Source organism: Symphalangus syndactylus, chromosome 12 (genome assembly GCF_028878055.3).
Source record: "Symphalangus syndactylus isolate Jambi chromosome 12, NHGRI_mSymSyn1-v2.1_pri, whole genome shotgun sequence".
In the NCBI taxonomy this organism is placed as follows: domain Eukaryota; kingdom Metazoa; phylum Chordata; class Mammalia; order Primates; family Hylobatidae; genus Symphalangus; species Symphalangus syndactylus.
The window spans coordinates 45,918,341-45,944,052 of NC_072441.2; the positions used below are offsets into that span (position 1 = coordinate 45,918,341).

At 39.7% G+C, this 25,712-nt stretch overlaps 2 protein-coding genes across 2 annotated transcripts; one reads left to right on the top strand and one right to left on the bottom strand.

Annotated features, from left to right (window-relative positions):
- Positions 1–1,107: 1,107 nt before the first annotated feature.
- On the top strand, positions 1,108–25,551 carry C12H1orf146 (chromosome 12 C1orf146 homolog). Its single transcript, XM_063625535.1, has 6 exons — positions 1,108–1,240; positions 14,093–14,192; positions 19,273–19,366; positions 23,802–23,970; positions 24,359–24,437; positions 25,112–25,551. The coding sequence occupies exons 2-6, from the start codon at positions 14,127–14,129 to the stop codon at positions 25,244–25,246; spliced, it is 543 nt and encodes a 180-aa protein (XP_063481605.1). The 5' UTR covers positions 1,108–1,240; positions 14,093–14,126; the 3' UTR covers positions 25,247–25,551.
- On the bottom strand, positions 11,691–12,179 carry LOC134734101 (actin, alpha skeletal muscle-like). Its single transcript, XM_063625537.1, has one exon. It carries the CDS (start codon positions 12,162–12,164, stop codon positions 11,706–11,708), a length of 459 nt encoding a protein of 152 aa, XP_063481607.1. The 5' UTR covers positions 12,165–12,179; the 3' UTR covers positions 11,691–11,705.
- Positions 25,552–25,712: the final 161 nt, after the last annotated feature.

Here is a 25,712-nt window from a genome sequence, read left to right on the forward strand (position 1 = left end):
AAAATGGTTATCGCAGGGAAAAATTAACAGCACATCACAAGTGTGCTCCAAAGGATTTTTCCTTGGAGCGCCTTTCTTTTTATGGGAATACCTGTTTTACAAAGTAAGGCACATAGTTTTGTATCCTAACCATTAGGCTCAAGGCAAGTAGTGGTCTTTGTCTTTTTACATTTTTATGATTGTGACACTTAATAAATTGCTGAGCTTCAATTAGGTCTGAACATAATGGGGTCCTAAGAAGCAAACACACAGGCCCCTGTATGTCCTTTTGATAGCCACTCATGAAAATCTACCTTTTTCATAATTTGGATAAACTGAAGGCCACTTTGATTTTATGTTGCAAATGATAGCAAACCAAGAATTGAGCCTGAATTTTAGAAAACTGAAAATCAATTCCGGACAGCTGAGTCTAACAAGCAAAAATCTTGTTTTTTTTTTGTTTTTTTTTTTTGAGGCAGAGTCTTGCCCTGTCACCCAGGCTGGAGTGCAGTGGTGCAATCTCGCTCCCTGCAACCTCCGCCTCCTGGGTTCAAGCGATTCTCCTGCCCCAGCCTCTCGAGTAGCTGGGATTACAGGCATGCGCCTCCATGCCCAGCTAATTTTTGCATTTTTAGTAGAGACAGGGTTTCACCATGTTGGTAGGCTGGTCTCGAACTTCTGACCTCGTGATCCACCCACCTCGGCCTCCCAAAGTGCTGGGATTACAGGCATGAGCCCCTGCGCCAGGCCTACAAATCTTGTATCTTCTTTTTTTTTTTTATTTTTTATTTTTTTTATTATTATACTTTAGGTTTTAGGGTACATGTGCACAATGTGCAGGTTTGTTACATATGTATCCATGTGCCATGTTGATTTCCTGCACCCATTAACTCGTCATTTAGCATTAGGTATATCACCTAATGCTGTCCCTCCCCCCTCCCCCAACCCCACAACAGTCCCCAGCGTGTGATGTTCCCCTTCCTGTGTCCATGAGTTCTCATTGTTCAATTCCAGCGAGGTTTGCAGGAAGCCGGAAGTGGTTAAGAAGTATCTTCTTAACCACTTCCGGCTTCCTGCAAACCTCGCTCTAGAGAGCCAGAAGCGCGGGAAAGATTTGCGAGGTCTGCGGTTGCGCAGAAGCCCAGAGGCTGCAGAACCCGGCCCCAGGCACCCTGGGCACTCTGCCCCGCCGGCGGCGCCTCTCACTGCCCGCGGAATGTTCTGGAAGTTTGGGAAACCCTGAGCAGTCTCTGAGGACCTGGTGAGCAGATGGATTTGCAGCGCTGGGGATGAGGCCTCGGCAGACCTGTCTCTTCACGTTTTTCTTTCTTCGTTTTTCGCCGGTGTAGTGCTCTCTGACTTGCCGAGCTCAGAGATTTACCTCAGGGCTTTGGCGGGTGAGGGGAGGAGATCCTGCCCACCCTATTTTCCCCTTGAGAATCCGGTGTGGAAAGGGCTCCCTCAGGGTTTTCCCTGTCAGAAGTCCGTCACCCACCTGCGAGTGTAAATTTTATTTGCTTCAGGCTTTGTTGGTCACTCCGAAAAGTAGAGAATGGAAGAGACTTTGAAGAACCTTGTAGGCCGGCACCTCACTGGACCCGTGAGGAGACTGAGCAGGGAAAGTGACTTGCTGGAGATGATGGGGCAGTGTTAAATTTGCAGACACTCTAGAGCTTGGAAAAAACAAAACAGTAGCAACAAAAGCCCAGAATAAAAGGGCCTTGGAACTGGCAAAGGTTTAAGAGGCTACTGGGCCCAAGCTTTTTGTTTTTATTTTTAATTTAACTTTTATTTTAGGTTCAGGAGTCCGTGTGCAGGTGTTACACAGGTTAAACTCGTGTCACGGGGGTTGTCCAGATTCTGTCGTCCCGCAGCTGCTCATGGAGGACTGTCCCTCCTCCATCCTCTGGTCTCCCGGTCCCACCCCCTGCGCCTGCCCTTCCCCTCTGTCCCTGCATGCTCAGCGTTCAGCTCCCGTTTAGAAGCTTTTTGTTTTCAGGTGAGGATGCAGCCCAACCAGAGGTGACGTGATTTGCCCAAAGCCACACAGTCCCCGCTTGGCTGCTGGTCGAGGAGGTTTTCCCCAGAAATGCTAAGAAGGCACTGCCCCAGCCCCAGGTTTCTGATTCATTCCTCACCTTTAACAGGGACTTGGGACATGACTGACCCCAACTCCTTTCTCACTTATTTGTGTACGTGATTACTTTACTTCTCTTGGCTTTAGTTAAATTGTTTTTAAAACCTATGTATAAGGGTGTGAAGATTTAAATGAATATTTACATATTACTAGATTTAAATGAATATTTATAGATTACTAACTGATAGACACAAACCTACATATCCACATATATACCAGTAACTACTCCAAAAAGTTCTTGTAACCTTTGCATATATGTATTAATAGCTATGTGGGTATATTAGTAAGTGTGTGTGGGGGGGCGTTATAGAAGTTGAAGCCCTTCTCCCAGCCAACTCACCATTTACTCATTCACAAATCTTTGAGTGTCTGCTGAGTGGAGGTGCTGAGTAAGGTAAAACAGAATCAGAATGTGTCCCTGCTCTCATGGAGCTAGCTAACTTGTCATTCATTCATTCATGCAATAAATGAGAAAATTAGAGAGCAGCTGGTTTCAACTCAGCAGGAAGAACTTTCTAATTATTAAAGTTGTTGAAAAGTAGAATGAAATCACCTTGGGAGATATTAACTTACCATCACTGAAAGTGACTTTCTTTTTCTTTTTCTTTCTTTTTTTTTTTTTTTTTAGACAGAGTCTCGCTCTTTCACCCACGCTGGAGTGCAGGGGTGGGATCTCAGGTCACTGCAACCTCCACCTCCTGGGTGTGCAGCCACACCTAAGGAATGGGGAGTTATATTCCCCACCCCCACTGTTTAATATTTTTAGAGACAGGGTCTTGCTATGTTGCCCAGGCTGGAGTACAGTGGTTATTCACAGGTGCAAACATAATGCACTGCAGCCTAAAACTCTTGGCCTTAAGCAATCCTCCTGCTTCAGTCTCCCGAGTAGCTTGAATTATAGGTGCTTGCCACTGTGCCCAGCTCTATGCTCCTGGTCTTAAGGTTGGAGTATACATAAATTATTTGGAATTATTCTGCACAGATTTGTCTCTTCTCCATTACCTTTATATCAGTATAGACTCATGGATATTCATTTTATACTTTGGATTATAATGCTATTTTATTTTGCTCAAATTGTTCCAGCTTTAGCCATTGGGAGCTCTTTCAGTTGGTTCCTCTGCTCTTATGACATGCCCCATCAGTGCCATCTGTGTTGGGGTTTTTTGTTTGTTTTTGTTTTTAAGTACTTTCTTACTTTTTGGCACTATAAAATTCTCTGGACTCATCTTGTATGTTTCCTGTCCAAGTCCTACAATCAGCCATTTCTCCAAGGAGCCCTGGTTCCTTTTTTGGAGAATGCTATTTAGAAACCAAAATCTGGGTGCTAGGTGTACTTGTTGCTAGCACCCAGGTGCTAGGGTGTCATTTGTTTTAGGCCCTTTCAGCTAACAGAGTAAAGAAATAGATGTGTGTGTACTAATCTGGGTATATACACATACAGTCATGCATTGCTTAATGATGGGAATGTGTTCTGAGAAATGCATCATTAGGTGATTTTGTCATTGTGAGAACATCATGGAGTGTAATTACACAAACTTAGATGGTGTAGCCTATTAGACATCTAGGCTATATGGTATAGCCTATTGCTCCTGGGCTACAAGTCTGTATAGCATGTTAATGCACTGAATACTGTAGGCAACCTGCGTATCTAAACATATTTAAATATAAAAAAAGTAAAAATACAGTATTATCATCTTGTGGCACCACCAGTCATATATGAAGTCCATTGTTGACTGAACAGTCAATATGCAATGCATGACTGTATCTATAAAATATTTCTGTGTGTATTCATCTGTATATATATTAACAATGAGTTCATACTGTGACCACCAATTCTAACAATGGACCATTCTAGCCTTGAGAGGTAGGATTAAAAAGAAACTTTAAACAAAAGCATGAAGAATGAAGTTTTTTAAAATGCTGTTATGAGCATTCTTGTATAAGTCTCTTAGTACAGATCACATGCATTTCTGTTGCGTATACATTTAGGAGTGGAGTTGCTGAGTTACAGGTTACGAGTATCTTCAACTTTAGTAGATAATGCCTGCCAAGAACTGTGAAAAGTCTTATCCTACTTGCAAGCTAATAAGCTAGCCTGTTACTGTTTTATAGATGCTTGCAGAATATATGAGATGCCTCAGACAGATACAAAGGATATTTTTAATTCATGGAAAAAGCAGGAATTAAATCATGGCTTGGATAAAGAAAATGTACATATATATCATGGAATACTATGCAGCCATAAAAAGAAAGAAATCATGTCCTTTACAGCAACACAGATGCAGCTAGAGGCCATTATCCTAAGTGAATTTGTGCATGAACAGAAAACCAAATACCACATGCTCTCACTTATAAGTGGGAGCTAACCATTGAGTACATATGGACATAAAGATACGAACAATAGACAATGGAAACTACTAGAGGGGAGAGGGAGGAAGGAGGATAAGGGCTGAAAAACTACCTTTTGGGTACTGTGCTCACTACCTGGGTGACAGGATCATTTGTACCCCAAACCTCAACATCACACAATATACCCATGAAACAAACCTGTACATGTACCCCCTGAATCTAAAATAAAAGTTGAAATTTAAAAAGAAATTTTACCACTGAAACAACATGCTGTAAGAGCAAAGGTGGTATTTTTCTAGATTTGTAAGCAGTGCAGATTATTTTATCTAAAAGTTGAAGATACTTTTCCTTTTGGAAAATAATTGGGATGTGGTAACTTCTGGGACTTTTTCAGTGAATATCAAAGTGTTTCAAAGAGATTGTTTTTCACTGTGCATAACAAGGGATTAGTTTTGCTTTCTTTGCTTGATTTCAACTGCCTGACATTAATTTTAGTTTTCATAGCAGCAATAGTAAGCAATTGGCATTGGAGTAGCCAGATTTGCTGCAGATATCAGAATCTCACCATAGGAAATATTTTAAGTAGCCCTGGTGTTGGACTCCTGTACTTCTCTTCTGACACAACAGAATTTGCTAATTTTAAAATGACACACTTATCATTATTGAACATTTTCGGAGCTATTTAAAAACCTGTAGGCCGGGCGCGGTGGCTCAAGCCTGTAATCCCAGCACTTTGGGAGGCCGAGGCGGGCGGATCACGAGGTCAGGAGATCGAGACCATCCTGGCTAACACGGTGAAACCCTGTCTCTACTAAAAATACAAAAAATTAGCCGGGCGTGTTGGCGGGCGCCTGTAGTCCCAGCTCCTCGGGAGGCTGAGGCAGGAGAATGGCCTGAACCCGGGAGGCGGAGCTTGCAGTGAGCCGAGATCGCGCCACTGCACTCCAGCCTGGGTGACACAGCAAGACTCCGTCTCAAAAAAAAATAAAAATAAAAATAAAAACCTGTAAGATGGCTGGGCATGGTGACTCACACCTGTAATCCCAGCACTTTGGGAGCCTAAGGTGGGCAGATCACCTGAGGTCAGGAGTGACCATCCTGGCCAACATGGTGAAACCCCATCTTTACTAATAATACAAAAAAATCAGCCAGGCGTGGTGGCACACACCTGTGGTCCCAGCTACTCAGGAGGCTGAGGCACGAGAACCGCTTGAACCTGGGTGGTGGAAGCTGCAGTGAGCCAAGATCATGCCACTGCACTCCAGCCATAGTGACAGAGTGAGATTCCGGCTCAAAAAATAAAACCAGTATGAGTCAGGCATGTGTGTGTGTGTGTGTGTCTATATTGTATAATTTATGTGCAGTATAACATGCACGAATATATAACATATAACATGTATGTTATATATAACATATATAACATGCATGTATATATAACATATGTATGTATAACATATGTATGCTGTGATGTTTTGACACATGTATACACCTGTGAAACAATTACTACAATCAATATAGTGAATATACCCATCCCAAAGGTTTCCTCCTGCCCTTCTGTAATCCCACTTTTTTTTCCCATTATCCCTTCGGTTTTTTTTTGGTCACTGTAGTTTGTTTCTTTTTTTTTTTTCTTTTTTTTTTTTGAGACAGAGTCTCACTCTGTCGCCCAGGCTGGAGTGCAGTGGCGCGATCTCGGCTCACTGCAAGCTCTGCCTCCCAGGTTCATGCCATTCTCCTGCCTCAGCCTCCCGAGTAGCTGGGACTACAGGCACCCGCCACCACGCCTGGCTAATTTTTTGTATTTTTAGTAGAGACGGGGTTTCACCATGTTAGTCAGGATGGTCTCGGTCTCCTGACCTCGTGATCCGCCCACCTTGGCCTCCCAAAGTGCTGGGATTACAGGTGTGAGCCACCGCGCCCAGCCTATAGTTTGTATTTCTTATATGAAAGAAACTATACAATATGTGCTGTGCTTTTGGGGGTGGGGGTTGGCATCTTTCCTTCATAATTTTTTAGAGTGACTCAGGTTGTTGTGTGTATCAATAGTTCATTCCTTTTTGTTGCTGAGTAATATGCCATTGTATGAATATATTACAATGTCCATTCACCTGTTGGGGGGCATTTGGGTTGTTTCTGGTTTTTGGTTACTACAAATAAATCATTCATGTGTAAATCCTTGTATAGATGTATGCTTTCTATTTTCTTTGGTAAATTATCTAGGAGTAAAATGGCTGGATATCATGGTAAGTATATGATTACCTTTTTAAGAAAATGTCAAACTATTTTCCAAGTGTTTGTACCATATACTTTCCAATTAGTACTGTATGAGAGTTCTAGTTCCTCACATCCTCACCAACACTTGATAATGTTAGTTTGTTAAATTTTAGCCATTATAATAGGTATGTAGTGGTATCTTGTAGCTTTAATTTGCATTTCCCTAATGTTGACTGTCTTTTTATGTCCTTATTTGCCACTTATATATCTTCTTTGGTAAATAACCTGCTTAAATCTTTTGACTATTTTTTAATTGGGTTGTTTGGTTTTTTACTATTGAGCCTTGAGTGTCTTGTTTTTGTTTTTGTTTTGTTTTGTTTTGTTTTTTTGAGAAAGTCTTGCTCTGTTGCCCAGGCTGGAGTGCAGCGGCATGATCTCAGCTCACTGCAACCTCTGCCTTCTGGGCTCAAGCGATTCTCGTGCTTCAGCCTTCTGAGTAGCTGTGACTACAGGTGTGCACCACCACACCCGGCCAATTTTTGTATTTTTAGTAGAGATGGGTTTTCATCATGTTGGCCAGGATGGTCTCGAACTCCTAGCCTCAAGTGATCTGCACACCTCAGCCTCCCAAAGTGCTGGGATTACAGGCATGAGCCACCATGCCCAGCCCAAGCCTTAAGGGTCTTTAAAAATATTTTTGGGATACAAGTCATTTACCAGATATTTGCTTTGCAGATATTTTCTTCCAGTCTCTAGCTTGTCTTTTTATTCCCCTTAAGAGTGTCTTTTTAAACATTTTTATAAATGTAGGTGTTACTAATGCAGTTTGTTGTTGTTGTTGTTGTTGTTGTTTTGAGATGGAGTCTTGCTCTGTTGCCCAGGCTGGAGTGCAGTGGTGTGAACTCGGCTCACTGCAAGCACCTCCTCCCAGGTTCACACCATTCTCCTGCCTCAGCCTCCCGAGTAGGTGGGACTACAGGCACCCACCACCACACCCGGCTAATTTTTTGTGTTTTTAGTGGAGATGGGGTTTCACTGTTAGCCAAGATGTCTTGATCTCCTGACCTCATGATCTGCTCGCCTTGGCCTCCCAAAGTGCTGGGATTACAGGCATGAGCCACCGTGCTCAGCCAGAGAGAAGTTTTTAACTTAGATGAAGTCCAATTTATCAATTTTTCTTTTATGGATTGTGTTTTTGGTGTCATACTAAAAATTATTTACCTAACTCAGGGTCACAATTATTATGTCCTATTTTCCTCTAGAAGACTTACAGTTTTATGTTTTACATGTAGGCCTGTGAGTCATTGTGAGTTAAGTTTTGGGTATGGTGTATGGAATGGATCCGAGTTCATTTTCTAAAACATACTGATATTGAATTGTTCCAACACCATTTGTTGTAAAGACAGTCTAGCTCAGTGTTTATCAATGTTGTTGATCTTTTCAAAGAACTGTTTATTTTCTTTATTCTTTCTATTTTTATTCCATTGATTTCTACTTTAATCTTTATTCCTTTTTTTCCCACTGCTTTGGTTTTAATTTGTTCTTCTTTTTTTTCTTTTGAGACGGAGTCTTGCTCTGTCACCAGGCTGGCAATCTCGGCTCACTGCAATCTCTGCCTCCTGAGTTCAAACGATTCTCCTGCCTCAGCCTCTGGAGTAGCTGGGGCTACAGGCGTGTGCCACCACGCCCAGCTGATTTTTGTATTTTTAGTGGAGACGGGGTTTCACCATGTTGGCTAGGATGGTCTTGATCTCTTGATCTCATGATCTGCCCGCCTCGGCCTCCCAAAACTCTGGGATTACAGGCATGAGCCACCATGCCCGGCCTGTTCCTCTTTTAATATAAGATGGAATTAGGTATTAATTTGACATCATTCTTCTTTTCCGGTTTAGCCTCTTTTTTTTTTTTTTTTTTCTTGAGACAGGGTCTCACTCTGTTGCCAGTCTAGCTAGTGTGCAGTGGAGCAGTCACCTCAACCTCCCCAGGCTCAGGTGATCCTCCTTCCTCAGCCTCCCAAGTAGCTGGGACTAGAGTTGTGTGCCACCATACCCAGCTAATTTTTGTATTTTTTGTAGAGATGGGGTTTTGCCCTGTTGCCCAGGCTGGGCACAAACTCCTGGGCTCAAGCAGTACACTGGCCTTGGCTCCCCAAAGTGTTGGGATTACAGGCGTGAGCCACTGCACGTGGCCTAATTTAGTCTTTTAAAGCTATATATTTCCCTCTAAGTACTCCTTTAGCTACATTTCATAAATTTTTGTTTTATGTTTGTTTTCACTCATTTCAAAATATTGCCTAACATCCATTATGATTTATTCTTTGATCTAGGGGTTACTTAGAAGTGTGTGTTTGATTTCTAAGTATTTGTGGCTTTCCCTCAAATTTTTTATTTATATTGATTTTTGATTTAATTCTATTGTGGTTTGTATGACTTTTGTTTCATGTATTTTGGAGCTCTGTTAGATGAATGTATAATATATAAGGAATGTATATATCAGGATATACATTGTTATATATTCCTTATATATTGACCTTTTTATCATTATAATACATCCCTCTTTGTCTCAGTTGATATTTATCTTAAAGTCTATTTTGTTTTTTTATCAGTATAGCCACTCCAGCTCTCTTATGGTTACTGTTTGCATGATATATCTTTTTCCATTCTTTTACTTTCAACCTATTTGTATCCTTGAATCTAAAGACAACATATAGTTGGATTTTGGTTTGACTGTAAAATCTTATCCATTCACATTTTAATGTAATTACTCACTATTGCTGACTGCTATTTAAAAAATTTTTTAATTGAGATATAAGTCACGTGACATTAAATACATTTTAAAATGTGCAAGTCAGTGATTTTTAGTATATCCACTATGAGGTACAACCATCACCACTATTAAGTCTGCCGTTTTGCTATTTAGTTTCTAGATGTCTCATGTCTTTTTTGTTCCTCTGTTCCTTCTTTACTACCTCTTTTGTGTTATATGAATATTTTGTAGTATACCAGTTTGATTCCTCTGACTTCTAAATTTTTTTTGTTATTTTCTTAGTGCTTTCTCTGGATACTATAATATGCATCTTAATTATTTCAGATTAACACTAATTTAATTCTGGAAAAATAGAGAAACTTTGCACCAATATAGCTCCATTTCCTCCCGATATACTCACATGCATATGTGCACGCATGCACACACACACACGTACACACACACACTTGACCCAATATAATTACTGCCTTATATATTAATCTTCTAGAGAAATTAAGAGAACTGAGGAAAATACATATTTATTTAGTCTTACATTTATGCATCTATTTACCACTTACGGTTCTCTTCATTCTTAACGTGGATGCAAGTTAACATATGGTAGCAACTTTCTTTTGGTTAATGGTTGTGTGGTATATGTTTTCCCAATTCTTTTCTTTCACTACTTAAAAGTTACTATTCAGTTGCCTCCTAGCTACCATGTTTCTATTGAGAAGTCACTTTCCAGTTTATTGTTTCCCTTTAAAAATAATACACCTTTTAGGCCAGGCGTGGTGGCTCACACCTGTAATCCCAGCACCTTGGGAGGCTGAGGCAGGTGGATCACGAGGTCAGGAGTTCGAGACCAGCCTGACCAACATAGTGAAACCCCATCTCTACTAAAAATACAAAAATTAGCTGGGTGTGGTGGCACTTGCCTGTGATCCCAGCTACTCAGGAGGCTGAGGCAGAAGAACTGCTTGAACCTGGGAGGCAGAGGTTGAAGTGAGCTGAGATCGTGCCACTGCACTCCAGCCTGGGCGACAGAGTGAGACTCTGTCTCAAAAAAAAAAAAAAAAAAAAAAATACACGTTTTTTTCACTGGCTCCTTTGAATATATATATATATATATATATTTTGGCTTTTGGTTTTACTTTGTTAATCTGTTGCTTAGTTTAATCTGTTCAGATTTATTATTGCTCTTGAACCTACAACTTGATGTCTTTAGTCAATTTTGGAAAATTGACTTGGTCACTCTATTTTTATGTATTGGTCCTGCTCCATTCTCTTTTCTCTTTCTCAGACTTCAGTTATCTCTCTGTTAGACCATTTCACAAGCCTAATAATGCCTTGTATGTGTATTATGCTTTTCTCTGTGTTCTTTATCCTTTTGCTTAACCTACCTCAGTCTGGATGTTCTTCCTCTGACCTACATTCCACACCTGTGTTTAATCTGCTCTTTAACCTGTCCATTGAATTGTTTCCAATTTTGGTAGTTTTTCATTTCCAGAATTTCCATTTTATTTACTTTTACAGTTTCAAATTTTCTGCCAAAATGCTCCAATTGTCATATACTGCGTTGAACAAATTAATCAGTTACAGTCTGGATATGACAATGCCAGTATTTCAGTCTCCCCTTGGTCTCTTCTTTACAGTCAGCTTTTTCCCCTTGGTTTTCAGTCTGTTCTTAACTCTTTGTATGCCTGGATATTTTTTTATTGTGTGCTGGATGTTATGATTGCAAAATTATAACACTAATTTGTAACCTGAGGCTCTGGATGATATCTTCCTCCATAGGGGATTTACTTTTGCTTCTGGCCGACAGTTTTTCTAGATACAGCTGTGACTCTCCAGATTGATAGATTGAAAGGACAGAAACAACTGGTTCAGGAGCCCTTGCCAGCCTCTAGAGAAATCCCAGAACACTCAGCCCTGACACATTAATACCCTGCACAGATCGGAGACTGCTGGCCACGCAGACTCACCAAGCCACAGACTTGTCTTCCGCAAGCATGTTCTTACCTCAGCCACGAAGTGACCAAGCCACATGTACTAAGGGTTGAAATCAAAGATATGTACAGGGTATTAAATACCAAGGGTCAAAATCAGCAATAAGTTCTATGATCCAGTGCTGATATCAGATACTAGCTTCAAGGACAATTTCTTTTCGAAGGCTTATTCCAGATTCATGAGGCTAGCATGAGATGTATGCATTTGCCAGGGACAAATTTATACTTCTGAATTAACCCATGCAGCAAAAGCTATGCATCTGATCACAGTCTATTTAGAAGCATTTGTGGTGAACAGTGGAGGGGCCCAACTTGTCATACTCCTGCTTGCTAATGCACATCTGCTGGAAGGTGGACAGTGAGGCCAGGATGGAGCCGCCGATCCACACCGAGTACTTTCGCTCTTGGGGTGCAATGATCTTGATCTTCATGGTGCTAGGTGCCAGGGCAGTAATTGCTTTCTGCATCCTGTTGGCGATGTCTGGGTACATGGTGGTGCTGCTGGACAGCACTGTGTTGGCGTAGAGGTCTTTGAAGATGTCCACATCACACTTCATGATGCAGTTGAAGGTGGTCTCGTGGGTGCCACAGGATTCCATGCCCAGGAAGGAAGGCTGGAACAGCACCTCTGGACACCAGAACCGCTCATTGCCGATGGTGATGACCTGGCCGTCGGGCAGCTTGTAGCTCTTCTCCAGCTTTTTGTCATCAGCTGTAGCTGTTCTTTGTACCATCTTCTTTCTGTGAGCTGTACCCTTGCCCTCATTCTGGACCTGATCTGGAAGTTTGGCTAACTTTTCTTGATTTGTGCTGTTGGTTAATCTGAATCAGAGAAGGTCCTCCAACTCCAGTGTGCAGCAAGAACAAGATGGCTGCCCAGGAAGATTTCTTAAATAAGAAACAAAACCTACTAACCATAAATGAAAAGATTGATAAATTTAACTACATTGGAAATAATAATTTATGTGTATCAAGAATTACCCTAAAGAAGCTGGGGGAGGGGGTGGCACAGAAGACAAGTCACAAACAGGTAGAAAATACATAGCCAACAAAGGACTGATGTCTATAATATATAAAGAAATCCTACAAATGTATAAGAAAAAGAAAAAACTAATAGGAAAATGGGCAAAAGACATAAGTGGAAACATGACTTTAGGGTTTTCAGTCTCAATGAAATTAGAAAAGTAGCAAATTTAGAGCACAGTGAGATTCCATTTCATGCTATTAAGTTTATGGCAATTTTCTTTCTTCTCACCTCATACGTATATTATAAACTTTAGCACGCTAAATTAAATGCAATTTTATTTTACTGTATACCTAGTTGCCACTGTATGGGGCATTGTTGTTGTTGTTCTGCAGAATACTCTTCCTTCTCTTAGTGCAGTGGTTCTTAAAGTGTGGTCCCCAGACCAGCATCATCAGCATCACCTGTGTACCTCTTAGAACTGCAGATATTGGCCAAGTGCAGTGGCTCATGCTTGTAATCCTAACACTTTAGGAGGTTGAGGTGGGAGGGTGGCTTGAAGCCAGGAGTTCAAGACTGGCTTGGCCAACATAGGGAGACCCCCCCCACCCCCATCTCCACAACAAGTTAAAAAAAAAAAAAAAATTGGCCAGCACGATGGCTCATGCCTGTAATCCCAGCACTTTGGGAGGCCGAGGCGGGCGGATCACAAGGTCAGGAGATTGAGACCATCCTGGCTAACACAGTGAAACCCCGTCTCCACTAAAAATACAAAAAAAGATTAGCTAGGTGTGGTGGAGGGCGCCTGTGGTTCCAGCTACTCGGGAGGCTGAGGCAGGAGAATGGCATGAACCTGGGAGGCAGAGCTTGCAGTGAGCCGAGGTTGCGCCACTGCACTCCAGCCTGGGCGACAGAGCAAGATTCCATCTCAAAAAAAAAAAAAATTAGCCAGGCATGGTGGTGCGTACCTGGAGTCCTAGCTACTTGGGAAGCTGAGGCAGGAGGATTGCTTGAGCCTAGGAGTTTGAGGCTAGGATCGCACCCCTGTACTCCAGCCTGTGGGTGAAAGAGTGAGACCCTCTTTAAAAAAAAAATGCAAATATTCAGGTCTCACCTCACATATTCCCTATGTGAGATATAGTATTTCCCTCCATAGTAGAAGGCAGGTTTGCTTACAAAAGATTCAGGTTTCCTAAGCTCTGGGTTTCTTTCCTATAATGCAACCCACAGTGTGTGTGCAGATGTCACCTGGCCTTTGTCCCATCACCCTGTGGGAATTGGGCTTGAGGAACTAGTGTAAGAAAATAATGATACTGTGGCTATACTGCTATTGCTCTGAGTGAAAAACTGTCCTTTGTCTCTGAGTCTGTCTTTTATCTGTATAAGTGAAACTCTGGCAGGCTAACTTTTTAGCTTGCAGGTAGGATAAAAACCTCAGAACTTGCATGTTCTTGATGCAAGTCCTCTTTCTTTAAAGTTAGTGTGCTGAAGTGGGAATGATTGCTTTTGATACTTGTTAATGGGAAGCATAATACTGAATAGGCTAAATGTATAACAAGACAGATACTTTCTCTGTTGTCAAATTTTGTTGTTCAAATATTCTTTAAAATGTCTCCAATACCCTAGTTTTATTTCCATCTTTAATTTACTCATTCATCAGATATTTCTTTGTATTCTTTGTGTTTTTAATTTTCTCAGATTGTTCGTTACAAGCTAGGTTGATCACAGACAGATGGCTGAAAGTGGAAAAGAAAAAATAAAATGGACAACCACCATTGTTATTAGCTCATCTCTTAAGGTAAAGGGGCATGTGGCCCACTGATCTTTAACTTAAAAAAATTAAAGGCAGCTTTCATATAGAACAATATTTTTAAAGATTCTTAGCTTGATTATCCACAGTTAGTTGTGGGGAGCAGGAAGTGCGTAAGCTAAATGTATTTTAAAGATAAATTAATAGACTTTTTGCATTCATTTTCAATATCCGACTTCCTTAATTATTTGAAGGTTGGAGATTTTCTAAAGTTCTTTTTTTTTTCCTTCTGTAAGCACTCTAATGGAGATGTTAAGGAATTCCAGAAACAGTAAAGATATGCAAATATATATTAGTTAAGGCTTTCTGAGAGCTAAAGAACCAGAAACTGATATCCTAGCCTTGGCAGCACTGGAATGAGACTGTCTCCTTACGGTTTGGAAAGGGAGAGATGGAAAGTTGAATGCCTGAGAGTAGGTGGTCAGCTCACAACCGTTTTAAACTCCTCAGCTCACAAGACTTTTCCATTGCCCTGATACTTATCTTATGGACACCAGCTGATGTCTGGAATGAAGGGGCAAGAAATGATTGTTCCATAGTAAGGTGTGGTTTTATGGTTTTTGCTGTATTTTGTTTTATACTTTGTTGTGAGTCCATTTTCATAAATTATGTTTTTATAAACATTTACCCATTTTATAGAGGCTTCTAAATGTATTAAGTTGAACTTTATGACATTTACATTTCTGTGGTGAAAAGTTTCATATTGTCATTCTTTAAATTTTCTAATAAACTGTTAAGTGCCCCTTTTCATTCCTGTTTTTATTTACATTTTCTTTCTTATGAGTGATAGACATACTAGTTTTTGTTCTTTGTTTTTTTAAGATGGAGTTTTGCTCTGTTGCCCAGGCTGGAGTGCAGTGGCACAATCTTGGCTCACTGCAACCTCTGCCTCTCGAGCTTAAGTGATTCTCCTGCCTCAGCCTCTCAAGTAGCTGGGATTACAGGTGCCCGCCACCATGCTGGCTAATTTTTGTATTTTTAGTAGAGACGGGGGTTTCACCATGTTGGCCAGGCTGGTCTTGAACTCTGATCCCTGCCCCCACCCCCACAACTTTGGGAACGGCTTCCCAAAGTGCTGGGATTGCAGGCTTGAGCCACCGCACCTGGCTGACATAATACTAGTTTTAAAGATTATTAATAGATGTTACATATGCAGGAAGGAGTATTGTATGGATTTTATTTGGGATGCTGATATAAACAAAGTTAAACAAGTGTTTTTTTGTTTTGGTTTGGTTTTCTTTTTACTACACTATTATTCAGAGGCTTTAATATGCTCTCAAATGCATTGTAAAACCCCAAAAAGATGAAATAATATTCAGCATTTCTGAATCTTATTTCAATCAGGAGCATCTTTTAATATCTCATAGGACTAATATTCTATGAAACGTATTTTGAAAAATCTATACTGAGCTTCCTGGTCATTTTGATGAATCAGCTCTTGAACTGTTTTCTCAATTCAATACTTTCTAATTTTACCTTCATTTTTTTTTAGCATTCCATTATTTTATTCTTTTAGTTGGCTCCTCCTGATAATAGGATATTATTGAAATTCATTAGCATGATATATATGGGTGCTTATGATCTGCCAGCAATTATTCCTAACATTGTACCCAGATTAGCTGACTTGTGTATACCTTACACACTCACCATATAAGAACCATACCTTTAGGTCTGAATGCCTTTACCTATGTTATTCTTTCTGTCCATACTCTTCTCATATTTGTCTTCTTCCTTCACTTGTCTGCTTAATACGCTGCTTTTTATTTTAAAGATTTCTCAGATTTTTTGTATATTTTTTGTTTATTTTTTAATTAGACAGGGTCTCACTATGTTACCCAGGCCAGTCTTGAACTCCTGATCTCAAGCAATCCATTGCTTTGGACTCCCAAAGTGCTAGGATTACAGGCATGAGCCACTGTGCCTGGCCCTGTTTGAATCAAATTTTAGGGAGCTTTCTTAACTCATGTTTTTTACATTTTTAAACATATCTTCTAGTTCTTTGCCAAAATTCTCAAGCTAGGTTTTATCTTCTTGATCATAGTAAACAGGCTGTTTTAAGGTGTGTATTTGATAGCTTCACTACATGGATCCCTTGTGGGCCTGTTTCTGTTCTCTATTGTTTGTGATAGTTTTCTTTAATGGAATTGTGTCTCTTTGTATGTCTGATTATTTTTTATTGTATGTTGGAATTTGTATTTGAAAAATTGTAGAAATAATTTGAAGCCTAGAATAGTGCTATCTTCACCTTGAGAGGTTTTAATTCTGTAAGAAAATTAAATTCCTGATGCCCTAAGTAGGGTTGCCAGATAAAATACAGGACACTCAAGTTTGAATTTCCAGCCAGGTGCGGTGGCTCACGCCTATAATCCCAGCACTTTGGGAGGCCAAGGTGGGTGGATCACTTGAGGTCAGGAGTTTTGAGACCAGCCTGGCCAACATGGTGAAACCCTGTCTCTACTAAAAATACAAAAATTAGCCGGGCATGGTGGTGCATGCCTGTAATTCTAGCTACTTAGGAGGCTGAGGCAGGAGAATTGTTTGAATCTGGGAGGCGGAGGTTGCAGTGGTCCAAGATCATGCCATTGCACTCCAGTCTGGGTGACAGAGTGAGACCTTGTCTCAAAAAAAAAAAAGTTTGAATTTCAGATAAACAGTGAATTTACTGTAATTATGTCCCAAATATTGCATAGGACATACTTATATTGAAAATTGGCATTGTTACTCATTCACATTTAACTGAGTGTTGTGTATTTTTATTCGCTAAATCTGACAACCCAACTCCTAAGGCATCTCTTTTATATGATGAATTAAGTTGTATCGTATACATCTAGAGTGTTGAATTAAATTGTCTCCTGTACATCTGGCTATGAGAGAATTGAGAAAATAGTCACTCAGATCATTTTCTTTGTTCCATAATACAGATGAGGAGACCTGATTGGGAAAGGTTGCTCTAGAGAGTGCTTCTGCAAGGTGCTTGGAAGCACTAGTAATTCAGTTATCACCTTAATACAATTTCAGAGATTGAAATGGTTTGAAGCTGGGCTATAGTCCCTGTGAGAGCTGTTCTATTTTCGTCAAAAGATCTGTTCAGCCTCTCTTCTGCCTCTTTCTGAGCTGGCAGATGCCCTCAGGGAAAAAAGTGACCTAAATTCTTGCTCATATATTTGAATTTCTGTATAGATCTTGGCCTTATAATTTTTTACTATCCTGTTAGCTCTCTGGTGTATTCAAGCAGATTTTAAAAGATCGTCCAGCTTTTCTAGTTGCCTTCAGCAGGCAGGTTGGCTTAAATTACTTAATCTGCCATTGCTGGAAGCATTATATAATTTTAAAACAGCAGAAGAAAAGAGCCATAGTTAAACTGTAGGTCAGGATCTATCTGAGTGACACAAAACACTCTTTAGAAAAGAAAGGAAGCATGTATTTTATACGTAATTTCAGCCTGTGTGCTTAACATATACATGTTCTGAGGCAAAATAGAAAATAAAATTAATCTACCTAAGAGATTTTTATCTATCTGGAAACTAACAAGTTTGAGTTTTATTTATTATTTTTATTTATTTTTTAATTTTTAGTAGAAACAAGGTCTCACTACATTGCCCAGGCTGGTCTCAAACTCCTGGGCTCAAGTGATTCTCTCATCTCAGCCTCCCAAAGTGCTAGGGTTACAGGTGTGAGCCATTGTGCCTGGCCAAGTTTAAGTTTTAACCTATCAGGAAAAACTATTAACCACCTAGATTTTAGTATTGTGGGTAATATGATTTAATTGCCTGGGTGGAATAGGAAATGAGGTGATATTTGAAATAGTTAGTATTAAAACCAAGAGTCCTATAGCTGTTTTCTTACATGTTTTATGACTCACCTAAGGCGTAAAACATTTTAAAAGTATACTAAAGTAACTGTAATGTAAACTGATGAATTGTAAAATTGGTTGTCTTCTGTGATGGTATTATATATGTCTGGCACTATGTGGTTCTGTCAACTATTTAAGAAATATACAACCACCTGTTTTCTATAGTTATACATTAATGCATGTCAGAATCCATCTCCAAGTTGTTTATTATTATTATTATTATTTGAGATAGAGTCTCACTCTGTCACCCAGGCTGGAGTGCAGTGGTGCAATCACAGCTCACTGCAGCCTTAACCTCCCAGGCTCAAGTGATTCTCCCACCTCAGCCTGTGAGTAGCTGGGACTACAGGCATGTGCCACCATGCCCAGCTAATTTTTGTATTTTTTGTAGAGAAGCAGTTTTGCCATGTTGCCCCGGCTAGTCTTGAACTTCTGGACTCAAATGATCCACCAGCCTTGGCCTACAAGGTCTCCGTGGCCAGCATCCCCAGCCTCCAAGTTGTTTGTTTTTTTGAGGTGGAGTCTTGCTCTGTCACTTGGGCTGGAGTGCAGTGGCACAATCTCCGCTCACTGCAACCTCCACCTCCGAGTTCAAGTGATTCTCCTGCCTCAGCCTCCCAAGTAGCTGGGACTACAGGCATGCGTCACCACGCCCAGCAAATTTTGGGCTTTTACCATGTTGGTCAGGCTGGTCTCAAATTCCTGACCTCAAATGATCTGCCCACCTTGGCCTCCCAAAGTGCTGGGATTTCAGGCGTGAGCCACCACCCAAGTTGTTTTTCAAAACGAAGTTTGCAGCTGGGTGTGGTGGCATACATCTGTAGTCCCAGCTACTTTGGGAGGATTGCATGAGCTCAGGAGTCTGAAGTCAGCGTGGGCAACAAAGTGAGTCTTCATCTGTCTCTAAAAAAGAAAAAGAAATTTGCATTTGTTCTGGTTTATACAGCTTTTTAATGCTGTCTTTAAGTTCTATTCCTAAGTAACATAACTGTAGTACGTAACTAACTCCCAAACTGGAAATAAATGTTTTAGTAGAACTAAATGTTTTTGCTTTTTTTAAAGTTTTTTTCTCCATAGAAAGCATATTTGTCTTTTGATGATCATATCTTTAAGTGGTATTTATAAAACAACCTATTAAACTTTTAATTTTTTCTTTAGCTTTAATAAAATTGTAAGCATGCCTTAAATTTGTATTTCTAATATTTTTTTAAAAAGGGTTATGAAGTTGCAACTGCCCTAGAAAATCGAAGCCACAAAGTTCGATATTCAGATTCAGTGGAAAATGGATCAATTATATTTTCTCTTTCTGGTACGGTATATTTGCTCACTGCCTTAAGTTTCTTATGAAATATGTTGGTATAAATTCTTTTTTTTTTTTTTTTTTTTTTGAGACGGAGTCTCGCTCTGTCACCCAGGCTGGAGTGCAGTGGCGCAATCTCGGCGCAATGCAAGCTCTGCCTGCCGGGTTCACGCCATTCTCCTGCCTCAGCCTCTCCGAGTAGCTGGGACTACAGGCGCCCGCCACCACGCCTGGCTAATTTTTTGTATTTTTAGTAGAGACGGGGTTTCACCGTGGTCTCGATCTCCTGACCTCGTGATCCGCCCGCCTCGGCCTCCCAAAGTGCTGGGATTACAAGCGTGAGCCACCGCGCCCGGCCTGTTGGTATAAATTCTAATGACTTCATAGTTCAGTAACCATGTAATAAGGTGTTATCTTTTGGGAAGGGTAAATGTGTAAAACTTTGTTACTACTACAAACACAGTGCATATAGTCAATTCCAAAATACATTCCTTTTTAGATTACAATTGTTAAAATAAAGCTGAACTAGTGGAGTCTGGTAGAAGATGGGAAAAAACTACTTGCTTTGGAACTGAGATGAAAAGAGAAAAAGCCACTTTCCCAACAATCTATACTTAAAGTCTGACTTGTATTAACAGAGGACACAACATTTGTCAAAACTCATATACAAAAAAAAAAACATAGAATGTTTTCCATTAATTTGTATAAGAGTTTGCTGGATATAATATAAATATTAACTAAAAGAATCATGGAGACAAATAAATCTTCATGAAATGACAACTGGTACAACTGTTAGTCATGGACAAAAGTCCAGTAAGGAATTAGATTAGGATAAGAGAAGGCTGGGGAGATGGGAAGGGGGAAGGTCCACCTGTGCTTGAGAAATGACAGAAGTGATTTTTAAAAAGGTAGAGGTAAAGGATTTTATCTGAAGGGTTGCAAATAGACTCTAGCAGTTTTGGAAGACAAGCACTTCCTCTTTTTTTTTTTGTATTTTTTTTTTTTAATTGTACTTTAAGTTTTAGGGTACCTGTGCACAATGTACAGGTTTGTTACATATGTATCCATGTGCCATGTTGGTGTGCTGCACCCATTAACTCGTCATTTAGCATTAGATGTATCTCCTAATGCTATCCCCCCCTCCCCCCACCCCACAACAGTCCCCGGAGTGTGATGTTCCCCTTCCTGTGTCCATGTGTTCTCATTGTTCAATTCCCACCTATGAGTGAGAACATGCAATGTTTGGTTTTTTATCCTTGCGATAGTTTACTGAGAATGATGATTTCCAGTTTCATCCATGTCCCTACAAAGGACATGAACTCATCATTTTTTTATGGCTGCATAGTATTCCATGGTGTATATGTGCCACATTTTCTTTTTTTTTTTTTTTTTTTTGTGCTTTATTTTTTTATTTTTTTTTTTTTTATTATACTTTAGGGTTTTAGGGTACATGTGCACAATGTGCAGGTTTGTTACATATGTATCTATGTGCCATGTTGATTTCCTGCACCCATTAATTCGTCATTTAGCATTAGGTGTATCTCCTAATGCTGTCCCTCCCCCCTCCCCCCACCCCACAACAGTCCCCGGAGTGTGATGTTCCCCTTCCTGTGTCCGTGAGTTCTCATTGTTCAATTCCCACCTATGAGTGAGAACATGCGGTGTTTGGTTTTTTGTCCTTGCGATAGTTTACTGAGAATGATGTTTTCCAGTTTCATCCATGTCCCTACAAAGGACGCGAACTCATCATTTTTTATGGCTGCATAGTATTCCATGGTGTATATGTGCCACATTTTCTTAATCCAGTCTATCGTTGTTGGACCTTTGGGTTGGTTCCAACTCTTTGCTATTGTGAATAGTGCCGCAATAAACATACGTGTGCATGTGTCTTTATAGCAGCATGATTTATAGTCCTTTGGGTATATACCCAGTAATGGGATGGCTGGATCAAATGGTATTTCTAGTTCTAGATCCCTGAGGAATCGCCACACTGACTTCCACAATGGTTGAACTAGTTTACAGTCCCACCAACAGTGTAAAAGTGTTCCTATTTCTCCACATCCTCTCCAGCACCTGTTGTTTCCTGACTTTTTAATGATGGCCATTCTAACTGGTGTGAGATGGTATCTCATTGTGGTTTTGATTTGCATTTCTCTGATGGCCAGTGATGATGAGCATTTTTTCATGTGTTTTTTGGCTGCATAAATGTCTTCTTTTGAGAAGTGTCTGTTCATGTCCTTCACCCACTTTTTGATGGGGTTGTTTGTTTTTTTCTTGTAAATTTGTTTGAGTTCATTGTAGATTCTGGATATTAGCCTTTTGTCAGATGAGTAGGTTGCAAAAATTTTCTCCCATTCTGTAGGTTGCCTGTTCACTCTGATGGTAGTTTCTTTTGCTGTGCAGAAGCTCTTTAGTTTAATTAGATACCATTTGTCAATTTTGGCTTTTGTTGCCATTGCTTTTGGTGTTTTAGACATGAAGTCCTTGCCCATGCCTATGTCCTGAATGGTAATGCCTACATTTTCTTCTAGGGTTTTTATGGTTTTAGGTCTAACATATAAGTCTTTAATCCATCTTGAATTAATTTTTATATAAGGTGTAAGGAAGGGATCTAGTTTCAGCTTTCTACATATGGCTAGCCAGTTTTCCCAGCACCATTTATTAAATAGGGAATCCTTTCCCCATTGCTTTTGTCAGGTTTGTCAAAGATCAGATAGTTGTAGATATGCAGCATTATTTCTGAGGGCTCTGTTCTGTTCCATTGATCTATATCTCTGTTTTGGTACCAGTACCATGCTGTTTTGGTTACTGTAGCCTTGTAGTATAGTTTGAAGTCAGGTAGTGTGATGCCTCCAGCTTTGTTCTTTTGGGTTAGGATTGACTTGGCGATGCAGGTTCTTTTTTGGTTCCATATGAACTTCAGAGTAGTTTTTTCCAATTCTGTGAAGAAAGTCATTGGTAGCTTGATGAGGATGGCATTGAATCTATAAATTACCTTGGGCAGTATGGCCATTTTCACGATATTGATTCTTTCAACTCATGAGCATGGAATGTTCTTCCATTTGTTTGTATCCTCTTTTATTTCATTGAGCAGTGGTTTGTAGTTCTCCTTGAAGAGGTCCAAAGAGAATAAAATACCTAGGAATCCAATTTACAAGGGTCATGGAAGACAAGCACTTTCAAAAAAAAAAAAAAAAACTAGAATAGATCTCCAGGCTGAAAGTGGTATAGCCTCAAACTCATTCTTCTGGTTAAATACAGAATGCTCCAGGGAGAAATAAAATATTTGGTGAATATTTGCCTTGGCTACTTTATATATGTGATCTAATTTAATCCTTCTGCCAAATCTCACAAAAAATTTATTCCCATGTTTCAGAAGAGGAAACTTATGTTCAGAGAGGTTATTTATATAAGTTGCTCAAGTTTACTCAATTAGTATGTAATCACAATCACTTTCCTCAGACTGTCTCCCACATCGTTTGAAGAGCTATAATCAAGTTTCCCTTTAGGACCATTCTTAATGGGCCTGACACTGTTTCAGAGATTGCAGATATCTGCTCACTGACCATATTAATTCATATAATTCTTTTTTTAATTTTTTGAGATGGAGTCTCGCTTTGTTGCGCAGGCTGGAGTGCAGTGGTGCGATCTCGGCTCACTGCAAGCTCCGCCTACTTGGTTCATGCCATTCTCCTGCCTCAGCCTCCTGAGTAGCTGTGATTACAGGCACATGCCACCACACCCGGCTAATTTTTGTATTTTTAGTAGAGACAGGGTTTCACCATGTTGGTCAGGCTGGTCTCGAACTCCTGACCTTGTGATCCGCCCACCTCAGCCTCCCAAAGTGCTGGGATTACAGGCGTGAGCCACTGCACCCAGCCGAAGGCTTGCTTAAGACTTTCTTTAGCTGATTTCCAGCTTTTAAAAATAATTATAGGAGCCTCTTGGTTGCTGAACACATGGAGGTGTCTGGAGGGTGGCAGGCCCAGAGAAGGCATTGAAGCTCCATGTCCCTTCCCACATACCTAGCCCTACACATATCTTCATCTGTATCCTTTGTAGTATCCTTTATAATAAACTAGTACATATTTTAAAAGTATAACGTGAAAAATTAACTTTTTAAATGTAATTCATCTTTTTAATGAAAAACTACCCAGTATCTTCATGTGGACAATGTCTTCATCTAGGAAAAAAAAAGTAGTTACTGATCCAAAAAAGTTTTTCTCTTATTTAGCACAAGTCATTCTTTTATACAGAGCACTTCAAAGAACTACCTAAATCATTTTGTTGTGTAGGAATTCCATTATAGTAATTTCTATTCCTTATGAGTTTAGGGCTTGGACACATATGGTATACTTACAGCTATTTTGGTTGATTTTGAGTTTATAACAAAATTTCATCTCTATGACAAAGTGACATTTTATATTGAATTCACCTTTCCTAGGAGTTGCATTTTTATTAATGGATACTAAGGAATGTCTTCTGTCAACTGAAGAAATATTTCTAGCCAAAATTGAGAAATTTATTAACATTCACCAAAATAGTTTTTTGGTTTTGTCTGCTGCCCTCCATGGGCCTGAAGAATGGAAACTGATGTTCAGGATTCAGCAGAGGTATGGAAGAATAGCATTATAGACTTATTTCTCTTTTATTGTATTTATTTCAGTTCTTAATTCTTTTAGGTGAGTTTTGTTTTGCTAGATGATGAACACTGTGATGTTAACCTATCAAATTTAATGAAACAGGGCCAAATAGCTATTCTATGAATCGAGGTGACAGGGTTCATGATGTTTCAAGGGCTTCTCCAAGACCAAGCCAAAAGTGAACACTTTTTTAGTCAGTGATGTTCTGGCTATAAAGCCATCTCAAATCCTCTGTGGAGTAAGGTAGGGCATGAATGCATAGACAAATAACAAACAATAGACATTTGTCTCTTCTTTCCACTTAAGAGAACAGATGTCAGCAAGTTATATGATCTGTATAACATGAATTGTTTTTCAGATTCCTGGGTTGTAACTTACGAATACTTCCAGTACATAACACAGTAAATGCTGTTAATCTTATGTGCACTATAGCAAAGGTGAGTCACCCGGGGAATATGACACATACACACATATATTTTAAGGTTTTTAACTTCCAGTTGTCACCCTTTTGAGCGAGACTGGCAAATATCTTGCTTCTGTTCCCCTGAGGGAGTTGCTGTTTCAGGATGCAACTTTTTCCCAAGCCTAAGTCTCTCAAGTCTTCTCAATTTACTTCCAGTAGCCACTACCATTTAAGACTCACTTGGGGCCAAAAGAGCATTTGGCTGGCCCTATTGGTTACTTATATCTTCATTCAAATTCTAAAGTTATAAGGGTTGGTCAGATTGAAGTCAAACTGTCAGAGTGCAAACATATTATCTTATGGAATGTCATCTACCAATTGTCCACTTTCTTTTCTTGCTTTTTGTCCTCTGCAAAGTGTGCCCAGACACCTCCAACCCCCTACACAGACTTAGGTCTTCCTTGCTTTTATACTTGGAACATATCCCCATTAAAGCAATTTTTATAGTATTCTACTTTTTGGCTTGCATGTTTAAAATTTCTTGGATAGAAACTAAGTATTTTCCTGTTGACTATTCTAGTAACTCATACATAGTATTTAGCACAAAGATGATCAAGAGATTTGCTGAAAGAAAGGTATTTTTAAATGTGACCTTGTGAAAATACCTTATTTCTGTAAATAATGCTGCATCTTTATATCTTCTTCCAGACTACCTCCAAACCATACATAGATAGCATTTGCTACAGAATGATAACAGCTAAAGCTTACATCATTGAGCAAAGTCCTGTTTGGAAAACACTTCAGAAGATAAAACTGAATAGTGATTCAGTTAACCCAAATTAGAGTACCAACTTAATGTTCTTCTCGAAGAATGTGAAAATAATTAGACCTGTTGAATTATAATATTCAAATATCTATTTAAAGACATTTATATTAATTTGAAATAATATGTATACAATTAAAAGTGATTTTATTTTAGGAGTTTTGCTGCGAGATTTAACGCTGTTTAGCAAAGGATTGGTACATATATCATAAAACTCAGGTGTGGCTTCTTAGTTAGATGGACAAATCTTTAGTAGGAAATAAAAATCAGAATTTTCTAATCAGTTTCTTAAAGTCATGTATACTTTTTAGTTTTTTTCTATAAAGGTAGCAAGTATTTCTAAAATTAATCTTTGCAGATGTTTTCCTATTATAACTTCTGCTGGAGAGGTGGTGATGGGACTCTGCTCCCAAAGACTCCACCTGAGCCAGGAAAAGAGAAGCTAAGTACACTGGTGTGATAGCCAACTTGACACTAGGAGTTCTG

Coding starts and splice junctions, on each gene's coding strand:
- LOC134734101 (XM_063625537.1), bottom strand. CDS start 12,164: ATGGTACAAAGAACAGCTACAGCTGATGACAAAAAGCTGGAGAAGAGC.
- C12H1orf146 (XM_063625535.1), top strand. CDS start 14,127: ATGGCTGAAAGTGGAAAAGAAAAAATAAAATGGACAACCACCATTGTT. Junction 19,367..23,801: donor AATTATATTTTCTCTTTCTG/GTACGGTATATT, acceptor CACCTTTCCTAG/GAGTTGCATTTTTATTAATG. Junction 23,971..24,358: donor ATGTTCAGGATTCAGCAGAG/GTATGGAAGAAT, acceptor ATTGTTTTTCAG/ATTCCTGGGTTGTAACTTAC.